At 45.0% G+C, this 16442-nt stretch overlaps 1 protein-coding gene across 1 annotated transcript in view; it reads left to right on the top strand.

The window, feature by feature from the left end:
* The window catches only part of LOC146811689 (serine protease 27-like), a gene marked incomplete at its 3' end in the record, with an annotated part of 108571 nt that overhangs the window by 11886 nt on the left and 80243 nt on the right, over window positions 1-16442 (top strand). Inside the window, exon 4 of the mRNA XM_085615098.1 lies at window positions 14738-14907. Coding sequence (XP_085471224.1) covers window positions 14738-14907 — 170 coding nt within the window. The remainder of the gene's footprint in view (window positions 1-14737; window positions 14908-16442) is intronic.

The raw sequence follows: 16442 nt of genomic DNA, 5'->3' as shown, positions 1-16442 counted from the left end.
TTTCAGCAGCTCCTATGTAGATTCTGCTACCACAATCTCTTCTGGATAAGACCAATGCATATACCACAGAATCATGATAAGGAGTGTTAGACCTGGCACCATTGGCGTGAGTCTCCCTTCCATTTTTCGCTGTGTCTCCTCTGTTTTTGCTGGTTATAGATGCTCTGGGCGCTGTGCCACTGCCATTCAGTGCCACAGCGCGAATGCTCCCTTTGTAAATATGACATGTGAATTGATACATCCATGATTGGCTTTTTTGGTTTACCTGTTAGTCCCTAGTAGCGTGGCCTGTGTGTGCCCAGGGCTGGTAAACCGAATGCTGCTGATGGGCCTGCAGCACTGGTTTGTGCCACCCACAGAAGCAGCTTGTAAAGTGTGTCTCAGACCTGCCACTGCAGTGTCTGCGTGCAGTCCAGAACTGCCATCTTGGCTGTGAAGTGCACCCACTTACCAGCCCCTGAACCTTCCCTTGGCATCATGTAAGCCCCCCTTATAATAGGGCGCATTGTATGTGTAAGGTAGGACATGCCCTGATGTATGTAGCATGTCCTAGTAGTGAATTACACCCCATTTCGTTTTTCACTACTGTAAGGCTACCTGTTCTCCATAGGCCAGAATGGGAGGTCTGGGCTATTACATCCTATAGTCCTAACCGACCCACAGGACATGGTAGAAAAACGAATTTAGTATGCCTGAGCTCAGAATAATAAAATACATATTTTAGTGAAGGTTATTTTTATATTCTGTGTTTGAAACTACCACTTTTAGAGTATAGGTACTTTCTTGCCTATGCCTTCCAGCATGCTCTGCTATTATGTGTATTGGCTGTCTGGTTTTGGAGGGACAGGGCAGGCTGAGTCAGACCTGGGTTGAATTGAGAGATCGGCCTTGGAGTGAGGGGAGGGGTAGCTCCTGCACTTGAATAGGGCTGTGCCTGGCAAGGTGAATGCTGGCTCCATCTCCCACTGTGCGTCTGAGGGCAGACCCCCTCTTTCTGAAAGGAAGGATGCAGCCAGGTAAACAAAGTGCTCGAGGGCTGGGCAGAACTGGTTCTGGTTGGGTTCAAAGACTTGTGACTCCTAAGAACAAAGACTTTGGGGTATAAATATTTGTGCCCAAACCCCTACAATTTGTATTGCTCCTGGACAACAAGAAGAACCTCTGTTCGTGTGACTACAGGAATCTGCAGGAGAAGAACTGTCTTTGCGCTTGTGTGCTGTTTCTTGGACTGGCCTGTAGTGGTTACTACTGGACTTGGAAGAAGAGGAAAAGGACTTTGAAGGAACTTTTATTTTGTGGCTACAGCAATCACCCAAGGGCTAGAAGAGAGCTAGCCTCCAGCAGGAGTCTCAGGCACACCAGACTCCACCACCAGCCTCCTGTGTCCTCCCAGCGAGGATTGCTATCTGCAGGTGAGGCTCCTGTGAGTTCCAGGGCCTCTAGTTATACTGCTGAGAAAAGAGTGCTGAAAATTGTCACTAACCCCCGTTAGCGGGCCTCTGCAGCTGGTGAGCTTGAGAAAAATCGTCGCTCTGCTGCCGCTGAGCGCTCGCTACCGAAGATCGTCGCAGAGCCTGTCAGTGGGTCCCAAAACGCCCGCTATCCCGAAGATCGTCGCAGAGCCTGTCAGCGGGTCCCAAAACACCCGCTATCCCGAAGATCGTCGCAGAGCCTGTCAGCGGGTCTGAAAACGCTCACTAACCCAAGTTATTGAATCACCTGACGGCGGGCCTGAAAACGCTCGCTAAACCCCAGGATTGTCGCATTGTTTGTTAGCGTGCCCCAAAGCGCTCGCTAACCAAGAATCATCGCACCAAGCTCATCGCAGCGCGGACGCCGAGCGTTCGCCATTTTCCCCGCATCGCATCAGGATCGTCGCTCCCTCGCAGAGCGCCATTTTCTTCTATCGCAGCAAAGATCGCACACGCAACAGGCTCGGTGCATCATCCTCCCTTAGCGGCAAGGATTTTATCGCATCACCGGCTTAGCGTGAAGAAGTTTGTCGCTTTGTCCTGCCCGCAACCCAGCGCATCATCCTCCCTTGCGGTAAGGATTCAACGCATCGCTGGTTAGCGTGAGGAAATTTATCGCTACAACTTAGCGACATTTTTGTTGCTTTGCTACAGAATCCAGATACCTTGTGAGTAAAAAGGTCGCAGAGACCACTGCATTGAACTGAACATCATTTTGTGCACCTTGAACTATTTTTGCAGCATTTTTAAAGTAACCATATTTTTCTAGTATTGTGGATTTTTACTGTTATTGGTCTTGTGATTAAGTTGATATAAATATACCAATTTTTTATAACTACTTGAGTGGTGTCCATTTGTAGTGTTCCTCATTGTATTACTGTGTATGGTCATAAATGCTTCACACACTGCCTCTGAGATAGGCCTAGCTGCTCGTGCTACGTTACCACAGGGTTGAGCAGGGGTTATCAAAGGGTGTAGGCTGCTTTCTCTGACTTAGGAAGAAGGGTACCTACTTGGACAGTGGCCAGCCATTGCCAACTAGAGACCCCCATTTCTAACAAGGAGAGTCATGCAATGGAAGAACGAGGTTTTAGACTCTTATCTGCTGAGAGAAAGATATAGTAACCGAAACAACTTGGACCCAAGGGGCAATTGCAATAATATGGTGATCTGTAGCGAAGGGTCAGCTATTACAGGCCCAATGAGAAGAGAAGGTGTCTCTTAAAAAGACTTTGGGGCTATTCACAAAAGTAACTTACACCCGTGAGTAGCATACGGGCTTTATTCACAAAGGTATCCTAATTTTTGAGTAATTAGACTTTTAAGTATATTTACTACTTTTTGCTTATTCACTCCGCCCCTTGCGAAGGCTTACCATGAGCTGCTTGTCATCTCCATACAGACATAATCACACTCCCAGGGCATGCAGAGTAACTGATAAAAACTGCAGAAGATGTTAAACTGTGAAGATAATATGATTGCCCCTTGAAATACTTCTCATGTGTGACTAGGGAGAAGTAAACATATAAGGAGGCTGTTCCATCATCAAAGTTCTGTCTGTGGAAATGAATGTCTCTGCTGGTCTTTAGCCTTGTGCCTACTGATGTCATACAGTCTTTGAATCAGGTGGTGTGATGGTTGCTGGTGTTGAAAGCAAAAGAAAGATTAAGCCGAATCAGGGCTCTGCTTCCAGACCTTCCATTTCAAACCGTCCATCACCCAAGATAGGCAGCCAGTGGCGTAATGAAAGTTTAAGCCCCCCCTGCAGTGTACACAGAGGGGCCCCTCTTAGAATTTAATCAGGAGCGCTCAGGCCTGAGTACTGTGCTGAGTAATGCAGCTCGGGGCACCACGGGGGATGTGGGGGCCTGTGTTACGCCCCTTTATGCAGCACAGCCAGTTCCATGCTTCTGACAGGTCTACATCTTCTGTCTGAGAAGAGTCAAAGAAGCTGTGGTCTTCTGCATAGATTTTTCAGCGCTTATTCCTGCAAGCCTTGATTATTTACCCTAATTTAAAATTGTATAAGATTGAAGAGGCGTTTCACAGAGACATCTTGGCCCTTGACAACCTTCTTCATTGTGGAGGCTTAAATAATTGAGACCTTTTAAAAATATCAACTAGAAAATCTGCCTAGTTCAAAAGACTGCAAAAACCATAAATATGAAAAGAGCCCCTCAGATTCAGTAAAGGCCATGAACAGACATGTGGGTCCTCGGAATGTGACAAATGTGTCTTCTATTGTTAACAAAAGAAGAATGCAACCCTGAAGAACTATAGCATTGTAAGGTAGTGTGGAATCAGAGCACATTGGAGTACAAAGCACAATTGTACTTGAATCGTATTCTCTAGGTACTCATTTTCTCAATTTCTTCAATTCTCAACTTGTTGCTGGCTACCATCTAAAAGCAGACTCATTTGCTTCTCCAAGCTGTTAACAGATAGCATTGCATGGCCTTTACCACACATGCCTTGTGCCCAAGAACGTTTGCATCATGAAGATCTGCAGAGAAAAGCCAATCGTTCTGAACCGGTGATAGGGACTTGTGACAAAGTTAGCATTATGATCTTCTGGGGTTGATTAAATAGTTCATAAGGAATAAATCTAGTATGGAACATACATTATTTCCTTTCTTTTTTACTGTGTAATATTAGGAGATGTAGCATTGCCACCACTGTGAGGACAGCATAGGCTGTGTGACCGCTAATAGAAGACTGCTCACTTCCTACAACATGGCACAGAATGAGGCAGCGGTGTGTCCATGAAGGTGGCTGTGAAAGATGTAGAGCTTAACCTTTCCTGACCATCAACAGCACACATCACGATTTAGAGATCTGTGTTCAAGGGTGGGATTGAAAGTAAAGCATTTCACTGCTCTGGAGTGGTATGTGTCCCTTGTAGTGGAGAAGCAGTGGCTGCCTGAGCCCCAAGTAAGGAACTGGGACTTGTTAGCATCAATTAAGGTATGTGGATTGGGTTCGTTTTCCTCCTGAAATGGCTCCACTTGCACTGTGAATTTGAGAGAACGAAAGACAATGGGATGTGCCGGGCACTTAGGATGAAAGTGGTAAGTGGACTGAAAGACTGAAAGCCTTGTCCAGCTCTCAACGAGAACTAGGCTGAGGACTTACTGATGTCACTTTGATCAGCCATGACTGTGCTAGATTTGTGCTAATATAGCCCCTTCATCCACTGAGGGATCCAAGGGTCTTCCCAAGAGTCTATTGTGCACTTTGTGATTGGATGTGGGGTATTGTGTGAGGGACAGTGAATGGCTATGCGAGGTCTGTTGGGTGCTATGTGACAGTCTCTTGGGTGCTATCAAATGGTTTGTTGGTTGCTATCTGAAGGTCTGTGAGGTGAATGTGATGATCTGCTTGTTGCTTACTGAGAGTATGTTGTTTGTAAACTGATGAAGATGCTGGTTTCTGTGTGAGGTTCTGTTGGGTTCTATGTGCAGGTCAGTTAAGGGCATTTGCATGGTTGATGGTTTCACTGATTTGCTTTGAGAACGCTTTGGGTATTTTTTTGCTGGAATCTACTTCACTTAGGGAGCTATTCACAGCTCAGTTCATAGTTCTGTTTTTAATTAGGAGAAATATTTTATTACTTAAGGGTCGGTTGCAGGTATTTGAGGATCTGTTGGAGCTACACCTCAACTGGGATCCCTTTTGGAGGCTTTCTACGTGTTTCTAGGAAGCTACCAGATTTTGTCCATGCACTTTCCACGCTGTCTATCGCAGACATAATCTAACCAAAATTTTGCTCCTTCATATAAAAATAGATAGGAGCGCAAGCTTTTAATAAAAGGTTGGCTTAATACCCTTCAATTGATGGGGCTAGCTTCCCCCCTATCCACTAGTGCCTCCTCCCTTTTCAGTGAGCAAGTAAAGAAGAAAGTCCAAGGGTCTTGGTACAAGTTAAGTCTCTTACGAAAGATCAAATACAGCAGTGGCCGTCATGGCTAAGCACAGTGGGGTGCCCTCCATGTAATGAGTGTCTTTCTATTGTCTGTGGAAAGTTTATGACTGCTAAATGTATTTAGGGGGCAATGTGATTGTCCTTATAAGCTAATTGAAGGTCTGGTGGGGGTGGCTGGGTCTATGGCATGGTCTTTAGTGGGCTCTGCAAGTATTGGTGTAGACTGAAGAGCCATGTCATTATCTGATCTATAATATGTGAGTATTTGTTGAGAGTTTGAAGGTCCTTTTCAGATATTTGGGTCTATTGAGAGTCAGTGGGATTGCAGGTGAGTCTATGTAAGGAACCTTTAGGGCTATTTGATCAACTTTTAAGAGTAATATAATAATAATAATAATACTTTATTCGAGTTCAAGATTCATGAAATCATAAAAGTAACATGTTCATACATAGACAAAAGTAAACCACAGTAAAAATATTGTTAAGCGGAACATAGATAAATTACCTAAAAATTGATTAAACATTTCCTTTTTCTTAAAATACTTTTTAAAAAGCCCAGCATTATTGACACACAGTATTCATCCTGTAAAGATACTAAGAACAATAAAGCGGGCCGGCAGTGTCTCCGTGAACCATGTTTTTTTTAAAATGGCTTAATCCATCTAGATCTTTCCATCGAATAAAATTTACAAAAACAGATTACATGCAAAGTTGATTGGGTAGACAAATTGTCACACGGGCAATTGCATAGTTTTCTTGCCCAATCATTAACTGCGGGGAAGGATACTAAACGGAAGAAGACGTCGAACCTTAGCCTAGTGAGCAAAAAACAGTCAAAGCCCACCTGACACCATGTTAGATATGGCTGAATGTCATAAGAAACCAGTATACGTTGATGTTGCAATACATGGTTCTTATTAAATTCAACGCCTAGTCTAAGTGATTCAACGTGAGACCAACATAGCTCCTTCAAATCCTTTCTTGTTAAACCGCACATGGACTCTGGTTGAAAGTAAAACTCGGGTCTACCAAGATCCCTTGTGAATTGACAAATATACTTCAACCAGGGTATCCTAAGTGCCCTATCCAATCCCATGCAATCTTTGAGGATATCTCTATTTAACGTTAGGGCTGGAGAAGTCCATACCCTGTACCAAAGCAGGACTGGTTGTATGCTAATCAGATCACTCACGTAACGCATACCTAACTCTGCATGGCAGTTAAAAACAGGGGAGCTAGCAGGGGTTGCCAGAATGTATCTTAAGAATGCATTCTCTACCCTTTGTATTGAGGAAAAATTGTTATTGATCCCCCAAATACCTGCCCCATAAATGGCTATACTGATGCACTTGGCTTGATAGATTTTTAACAGTATTGCAGGTGGTCTCTTCCCCAACTTTTTTGAGAAAATCATAAGTGCAGCGGTGGCTTTCTTGAAAGACAATGTCCTGTTTCTGATGGCTGGCCCCCAGGACCCCTTTTCCTCGAGGACTATTCCCAGGTAAGAAAATATTTTAGATGGGGCAAGTTCCTCCTTCCCCGCAAACAAGCGGCACACTCTTTTCTTACAACTACCACAGGACATTACAAATGATTTGGAAACATTGAGTTTTAACCCCCTGTTATCCATAAAATTTATATAAGTGTCCAGAGCAGTTTGGAGACCTCTTTGCGTCCGGGACATAATCACTGCATCGTCAGCGTATAGGAGGGACGCGATTTGGTGCTGATTGGCCTGAGGGGAATCGCGTACTGCAGCAACCAAAACATTTTCTAGATCGTTAGTATACAGGTTAAACAGCAGTGGGGCGAGTACGCACCCTTGTCTCACGCCCCTTTTTACATAAAAAGGCTTAGTGCATTCACCATTTAGACCATATCTAACCTTCGCCCTAGCGCCGGCGTACAACTGTCTTAGAAAGGAAATAAGTACTTTGTCGACCTTCATGTCGCTCAAGATCTGCCACAATCGGTTATGAATGACACAATCGAAGGCCGCACTTAGGTCAACGAACACGACAAAGAGTTTACCCTCCTTGGCCTGGGTATATTTGCCAACTAGTGACGTAAAGTTAAGAACCTGTTCTACAGTACCGCAGACCTTGCGAAAGCCGTATTGAACCGGCGATAGGATGTTGGACTCATCGGCCCATAGTTGTAAACGATTCAGGATAACTCGACCAGTGACTTTCAAAAAAGAATCCAGAAGGGATATGGGACGATAACAAGAGGATTTATCCCGGTCCCCTTTTTTAAATATTGGTATAATTATCGAATCTGCCCAGGTATCGATAAAGCCCCGCGCACAGCTAGCCTCTAGAACACGCTTAAGTAGAGGCGACCAGAGCCCCGGCTGAATTTTGAATAGATCAATTGGGACGCCATCTGCGCCTGGCACTTTATTGCCTTTGCTCTGGGTGATTGCGACAAGGATTTCATCAACGGTAGCATCTAAGTTAATCGGAACGAAATCGTCCGCTATTTGGCCCTGGGTAATAGGCTTCTTAAATACCAGTTTATCTTTCCCTCCCGGATTATACACCTCAGAGAAAAAGTCAACCCACGAATCTTCAGTGATGGCCACATCCATTCTATCGGTTTCCCCTGTAGTAAGGAAAGGAGCCCTGACCGCCAGCCAGAAGGCAGAGCAATCCTTTTCCAAGGACGCGTTATATAAACATTCCCACGAGTCGTTCTTGATCGCACATTTCCGAGCCTTCCGGGCCTGGTTGTACACACGTCTAATGTGAATAATTTTAGTTTGATTCCTTGGAGTTTTCCCTAAGGCTATCTTTAAAGCAGTATGGGCCTTAGTGCACGCTGAATCAAACCACCCTTTTCTAGCTAGTTTCCCCACTTTAGGGGGACGATGTAGGTCATCTTTAATAATCTTTGTAATTATAGCAAAAGATTCCAGAATATCTGAATGAGATACTTCATCCTGAAGGCACACATTAATGGAAGTTAATGCTTGTTTAATAATGTTCCTATTCATCGCCACTTGATTACACTGTGACCATCTAAGGGCAAACCCATTCGTTCTATTTAGAGTGCAGTCAGTAGTCCAGGCCAGTTTCTCCACTGGAGAACGGACTGATTTACAGGGGAGCTGTATGCTAAAACTCAATGGGAGATGGTCACTCACCCCGAGAGTATGTGTGGCGAAATCGGTTATCCAGCTGGAGTGGGAGTTGGTAACGGTAACGAAGTCGATCAACGTACTAAACCCTCTCCCCACATACGTCGAGCTAAACTCCACCGGAGGTCCACAAAGCAAGTTAATAAAACCAAGATCAAATGATGCCATCATTTCATTAAATGAATCACCCCCGCTATTATGATCGAAATGTGGTTGATATTCTGATTTATATTTTTCCTGATCACCGCAGCCACTCAAAAAATGTTTACAGAGGTGGTGGTTAAAATCACCTCCCCAAATAATAATAGAATCCCGTGGGGATGAAACTAGCAAAGCTCCTAAATCCTTGATGAGAGTATTTATCATACCATTAACTAGACCTTTCTCAATACTATTATACAAGTTAACGATGAGCATCTCCACCTTGGGAGTCACCCGGATTAAAATAATCTGATAGTAATTGCATTGGCCCACCACTTTTACTGACAAGGTCTCCATCAGGTTAGATAAATAGATAATCAGGCCCCCTTTATTTCTCCCAGAAGTAGAGGGACTAGCAGGTTGATAAAAGGTTCTGTAGCCGGTGATATGGATGGCTTCCAGGGACCAGGTCTCTTGCAGACATAATATGTCTATGTCCTTAATATAATCAATCCATATAGGATTATCGATCTTGGAACGGAGACCAGCTACATTCCAGAAGGCAATCCTGGTTCCTTTATTTTTAACTGCCTCTAGTTGGTCCAAAGGTGGGGTTACCTACTGCACGTCACTTACACAGGGTATCGCAGTTGGTACACACAAATCAGTCGTGGCAGAAGTAACAGCAACCTCCGTAGTTGGGCGTCAGTCCACTCCTTCAAGTCCGCTCAAAACTGAGAAGCGATTGACCCCTACGAAACTACGGTGGCAACTGTCGTTCCCACGCCACATCTGATTAGGAAACGTTTTCCTAGGATATTCCCAACCTAAATTAAGTGGGGTGCGGTAGCTCTTCCTACCCCCATGCTCAGAGATCATACTGGAGTTTGGTCTATTCAGCTCCCTGTAAAAATAATCAAGTGAGAGGATCTGGATACCCTTCGATTGTGGCTTTGCATTAAATAACGATTCGTCAATAATTCGTCTAACCAAAAAGGAATTGTTAAAATTGAGTATAATGCAGTCTCCAGCTTTGGTCTTCTTAGATCTACCAATCCAGGCCACTCTACGTACCATTATTAAATCATTCCAAATGTTGTTACCCGCCATGGTGTTCTTTGTAAACCAGTGAAGCACCTTATTTTTTAATTGACCAAAGTCCTCACTAACGCCCTTATTCAATGCAGGGACATTTGCGAGCACTACTACTAAAGGTGAGCACACTGGTGGAAGGTTAATAACTGGTAAAGGAACCCGTTCAGCCTGATCCTCCCGCTCTTTCTCCCTCAAACATTTATCACTAGTTTGTAAGGGAGTGGTAATAAGTGAGGTGGATTCGGCAGTATTAACACTTTTAGTTAGCGGGGGCATCAAAGGTAAAGTAGTGGAACATTTATCGCCAGAAATAGTTGTAGCTGCCTGGGTATTTAGACCTTGAGGGGCTGAGTTATTGCTAGCTGTTGTTTCAGTACAGGTGATCGACTTGGGCGGTGTTATGTTTTCAAGCCTACGCGTATTGATATTGACAAGCTCACCCAAGGCGTCTAACTTACCATTAATGTTTTTCAATCTCTCGATTATTGGGAGGGTAAAGGAACGCAGAAGATGGGTTATGTTAGAAAGTGATACTACTGTGTCCTCGACCCTTCCGCTAAATATAGCTCTATTATTTAAAGCAGGAGACAACAGAACAGGGTCTATCAGTACTTGAGAGTTCTTCTTGGGTTTTTTAATAGCATTCTTAGGGCAAGTTACACTATGTGTACCAGTCAGCTTTATGATTTTGGATTTCCTGCCTGTTTGACTGCTCCCACCCCTTTTCCTTTTCCTTTTCCCTTTCCTATCCAAACTAGGAGGAGCCACTACTATTTTGGCTTCAGGGGCTACATGATCTTCTGGCTGTAAGCTTTTCCTGGGCTCAATCGGATAGAAACCCTCGGATGAATCAAGACTGCTAAAGGAGTTATTACTCTTAGACACAGAATCCTCGACAAAAGGGTAGTCAGAGTACGTTGAAATGCGTGGGCATAAGGAAGTCGAATCTGCCCTTGCTGGTGACACCACACAACTTAAATCTCCTAGAGAGGAGCGTCTGGCGCTCAAAAGTTCCATAGACAAACGTTTTTCAGTCCGGGTAATCTCCCTACCTACAACATCAGCTGCTCTCAGGAAAAAGTCATCAAGTGTGCCGGTGGGTCTTCCACCTGCTGCGGCCGGTGTAAGGCAGCGTTTCCCCTCTTTATCCGTAGCAAGTGACATGATTACGTACAAAAGCAGAAAAGTCAAGGAGTTCTTACCAAGGGGAAGTAGGCCTCAGGGATGTGGCCCAGCCCAGCCTCTATCGGCCTCGGACGGCCACAGACGGTCCCGCCCTTGTCCAGGGCTTCTCCCGGCGCCGCCCGCGCGCGTCCCGCGACGCGGAGGGAGGGTCGCGCTTATCAACGCCTCCTGGCGCGACGGCGGGCGGAAGTGCCCCGGTAGCGCTTAGGAGGCTGGGAAATGTAGTCCCGGGGTCCCGCAATGCCGTGAATTGCAGACGGCAGCAGCAAGGCTGACAGCGTGGGCGTGGAAAAACGCTGCCAGCAGGTCCCAGGTAGGTGCTTACTCCGCCGCCTCTCAACTGCTCACTGAGTCCCCCGCTCCACCGAGGGAGGGTCGCGCTTATCAACGCCTCCTGGCGCGACGGCGGGCGGAAGTGCCCCGGTAGCGCTTAGGAGGCTGGGAAATGTAGTCCCGGGGTCCCGCAATGCCGTGAATTGCAGACGGCAGCAGCAAGGCTGACAGCGTGGGCGTGGAAAAACGCTGCCAGCAGGTCCCAGGTAGGTGCTTACTCCGCCGCCTCTCAACTGCTCACTGAGGAGTTTGTTCCATCATCAAAGTTCTGTCTGTGGAAATGAATGTCTCTGCTGGTCATTGGCCTTGTGCCTACTGATGTCATACAGTCTTTGAATCAGGTGGTGTGATGGTTGCTGGTGCTGAAAGCAAAAGAAAGATTAAGCCGAATCAGGGCTCTGCTTCCACACCTTCCATTTCAAACCGTCCATCACCCAAGATAGGCAGCCAGTGGCGTAACGAAAGTTTAGGCCCCCCCCTGCAGTGTACACGGAGGGGCCCCTCTTCGAATTTAATCAGGAGCGCTCAGGCCTGAGTACTGTGCTAAGTAATGCAGCTCAGGGCACCACGGGGGATGCGGGGGCCTGTGTTACGCCCCTTTATGCAGCACAGCCAGTTTCATGCTTCTTACAGGTCTACATCTTATGTCTGAGAAGAGTCAAAGAAGCTGTGTCCTTCTGCATAGATTTTTCAGCACTTATTCCTGCAAGCCTTGATTATTTACCCTAATTGAAAATTGTATAAGATTGAAGAGGCGTTTCACAGAGACATCTTGGCCCTTGACAACCTTCTTCATTGTGGAGACTTAAATAATTGAGACCTTTAAAAAATATTAACTAGAAAATCTGCCTAGTTCAAAAGACTGCAAAAACCATGAATATGAAAAGAGTCCCTCAGATTCAGTAAAGGCCATGAACAGACATGTGGGTCCTCGGAATGTGACAAAAGTTTCTTCTATTGTTAACAAAAGAAGAATGCAACCCTGAAGAACTATAGCATGGTAAGGTAGTGTGGAATCAGAGCACATTGGAGTACAAAGCACTAATGTACTTGAATAACTTACTTAAACGGTGAACCTTTTCTCGTATTCTCTAGGTACTCATTTTCTCAATTTCTCCAATTCTCAACTTGTTGCTGGCTACCATCTAAAAGCAGACTCATTTGCTTCTCCAAGCTGTTAACAGATAGCGTTGCATGGCCTTTGCCACACATGCCTTGTGCCCAAGAACGTTTGCATCATGAAGATCTGCAGAGAAAAGCCAATCGTTCTGAACCGGTGATAGGGACTTGTGACAAAGTTAGCATTATGATCTTCTGGGGTTGATTAAATAGTTCATAAGGAATAAATCTAGTATGGAACATACATTATTTCCTTTCTTTTTTACTGTGTAATATTAGGAGATGTAGCATTGCCACCACTGTGAGGACAGCATAGGCTGTGTGACCGCTAATAGAAGACTGCTCACTTCCTACAACATGGCACAGAATGAGGCAGCGGTGTGTCCATGAAGGTGGCTGTGAAAGATGTAGAGCTTAACCTTTCCTGACCATCAACAGTACACATCACGATTTAGAGATCTGTGTTCAAGGGTGGGATTGAAAGTAAAGCATTTCACTGCTCTGGAGTGGTATGTGTCCCTTGTAGTGGAGAAGCAGTGGCTCCCTGAGCCCCAAGTAAGGAACTGGGACTTGTTAGCATCAATTAAGGTCTGTGGATTGGGTTCGTTTTCCTCCTGAAATAGCTCCACTTGCACTGTGAATTTGAGAGAACGAAAGACAATGGGATTTGCCGGGCACTTAGGATGAAAGTGGTAAGTGGACTGAAAGACTGAAAGCCTTGTCCAACGAGAACCAGGCGGAGGACTTACTGATGTCACTTTGATCAGCCATGACTGTGCTAGATTTGTGCTAATATAGCCCTTCATCCACTGAGGTATCCAAAGGTCTTCCCAAGAGTCTATTGTGCACTTTGTGATTGGATGTGGGGTTTTGTGTGAGGGTCAGTGAATGGCTATGCGAGGTCTGTTGGGTGCTATGTGACAGTCTCTTGGGTGCTATCAAATGGTTTGTTGGTTGCTATCTGAAGGTCTGTGAGGTGAATGTGATGATCTGCTTGTTGCTTACTGAAAGTATGTTGTTTGTAAACTGATGAAGATGCTGGTTTCTGGGTGAGGTTCTGTTGGGTTCTATGTGCAGGTCAGTTGAGGGCATTTGCATGGTTGATGGTTTCACTGATTTGCTTTGAGAACGCTTTGGGTATTTTTTTGCTGGAATCTACTTCACTTAGGGAGCTATTCACAGCTCAGTTCATAGTTCTGTTTTTAATTAGGAGAAATATTGTATTACTTAAGGGTCGGTTGCAGGTATTTGAGGATCTGTTGGAGCTACACCTCAACTGGGATCTCTTTTGGAGGCTTTCTACGTGTTTCTAGGAAGCTACCAGATTTTGTCCATGCACTTTCCACGCTGTCTATTGCAGACATAATCTAACCAAAATTTTGCTCCTTCATATAAAAATAGATAGGAGCGCAAGCTTTTAATAAAAGGTTGGCTTAATACCCTTCAATTGATGGGGCTAGCTTCCCCCCTATCCACTAGTGCCTCCTCCCTTTTCAGTGAGCAAGTAAAGAAGAAAGTCCAAGGGTCTTGGTACCAGTTAAGTCGCTTACGATAGATCAAATACAGCAGTGTCCGTCACGGCTAAGCGCAGTGGGGTGCCTTTCATGTAATGAGTATCTTTCTATTGTCTGTGGAGAGTTTATCACTGCTAAATGTATTTAGGGAGCAATGTGATTGTCCTTATAAGCTAATTGAAGGTCTGGTGGGGGTGGCTGGGTCTATGGCATGGTCTTTAGTGAGCTCTGCAAGTATTGGTGTAGACTGCAGAGCCATGTCAGTGTCTGATCTATAATATGTGAGTATTTTTTGAGAGTTTGAAGGTCCTTTTCAGATATTTGGGCCTATTGAGAGTCAGTGGGATTGCAGGTGAGTCTATGTAAGGAACCTTTAGGGCTATTTGATCAACTTTTAAGAGTAATGTGTGTCACATATGGTCATGGTAAACTTGAAAGGACAAATGGAAGGTGGATTACAGAGTGACAGATTGGGAACAAAAAACACATTTTCACCATATCAGTCTGCAGAAAGTTTGGATTGACAATAAAGTTTCATCACCTAGGTGGCTTCATTAGCATAGTTCATAGACAACCCCAGCAGTCTATACTTAAAGGGAATATGCACCCAAATAAGTTAAACAGAGCAGAAATGGCCAAAAGGCACAGTGATATTTTTTGTAAACAGGAACGCAACATGGGTAAGTCAAAACAATGGAATTGCGCCATAGATCAATCTTTCAAATGAAAGCGGTAGCCAACAAATAGGATTGGAGTAAATGTTAACTGTGGTGGTGATAGGCAGATGATAAGAATTGGACCTCTTTTTCTTTTGCAGTAAGCCTCTCATCACCCCAGACTCTGCAGGAGGTGCAGCTCCCCATCATCGACCCTACAACGTGTGACAAGATGTACCACACAGGCTCAGGGGTGAACCAACAATACAAGTTCATCAAGTACGACATGATCTGTGCTGGGTATCCACAAGGGCAAAGGGACTCATGCCAGGTAAGCTGCTTCCCAATGACCTTTTAAATCAAACTAAGGGTGTGGCAGCCTGTGAAGAACTTATGTTAGTCATGTGATAGCCCCTCCAACAGCATTATAGCCTGAACGCTGCTCAAGTGTGCTCCCCCATATTAAGGTGCCATCGCTGCACATCACAAATCAAAGAAGCAAGACATGGCATTGAAAAGTAGGAAGCTACGTTCTGGGAAGGTTTTTATGGTCACTCGAGAGGACCTGGTGTTGAAAAGGATGGATGCTAGACTTAGTTTAGAGCAGCTTGCCAACCGCGGCTCATGACCCCAAGCAAAAATTGCTTCTTCAGTAGCCAGAGTCTATACTGTGACACTGCTTCTTATGCAAATGATGACAGACTGACCTCTATATGAAGCTTCTGAGTAAGTTAGTGTATCTTATGAGGTGGAAGATGGATATGCTCGAAGTATTTAGTCTGCCACTATTGTAACTAGGATGAACAAACATCTGGGTTGAAAGGTAGGATATTTTATAAGTATTTATTGTGATCCATGACAGTAGTAGATTGGCATAAAGGAAACAAGATTAATTAACTGACCAGAACTTCCAAAAGTCTGTACATGTAGTATCATGCCTTTGACAGAGGCATGAAATGTGCTTTCTTTCATGACCCTACAAATTGGGCCAAGTACACACCTTCCTCACTCTCAGTTTAGCAAGGGGTTGCAGTCAAAGGCTTCTCAGAGAGGTTGTTTGGGCATCAGTGAGGGGAGTGTGTCAAGAACTGAGGAGAACTCAATAGTCAACCAACAGATAGAATGACAGATTGCTCAGCCTAGTAGTTCGGACTAGAAGAAACTATTTTAATCACACAGCATAACATAATACCACACAGCACAATTGAGGAATCAGAAACAGGACTGTGATTCTACTTGCAAACTTCCTTGAGGTGCTTCACCTCTCTCCCAACTCCTGTAATGAAGTTCTCCATCGTCTGTAGTCCCAGGCATAAAACTCAAGGCAAGGCACTGATTAGGCTCTGGTGCAGTTTACTAGTTCACCTAAAACGTTCACAAGGTGTAGATGCGCCCAACAATTCAGTCTCTTTGCCATTACTTAGTGAGTCCTAACTTTGTTCCTCAGACCTCAGTTTACTCCTCACTCTCGTGTTCCGCTCACAGTTTTCCAGAACTCATGGTTACTTGGGTTCAGGTGTTGCCATCAGTGGTGGTGTGGTATGGACACAGCCAGTAGCCCTGCTCCTGCGGTGGCAAATCTCGACTTGAAGGAGTGGGGAATTTGCTTGGAACTTGAAGACAGGAGGATTTCAGCAGGGCAGCGCACAAGGCAGCTCTAGTCTTCGCCAGTAGCCTCCTTAGGTCCGATGCAAACATCATGCTGGGGTGGTAGGAGCAGCTGTGGGGCTGATCTTGACCATGTGAATGTCTTTAGTAGGTGTGGTCTCTGTGCTGATCTGGGACCCTGGGACCTTGGTGATGAAGGGCTCCTACTCCAATGACGACATTGACATTCTCTCAGTCACAGCAGACTGCCAATCACAC

This window comes from Triturus cristatus, chromosome 7, assembly GCF_964204655.1.
Source record: "Triturus cristatus chromosome 7, aTriCri1.1, whole genome shotgun sequence".
Taxonomy (NCBI): domain Eukaryota; kingdom Metazoa; phylum Chordata; class Amphibia; order Caudata; family Salamandridae; genus Triturus; species Triturus cristatus.
Note: the sequence above shows the minus strand (reverse complement) of the source record. Positions and strands in the feature narration are given on the sequence as shown.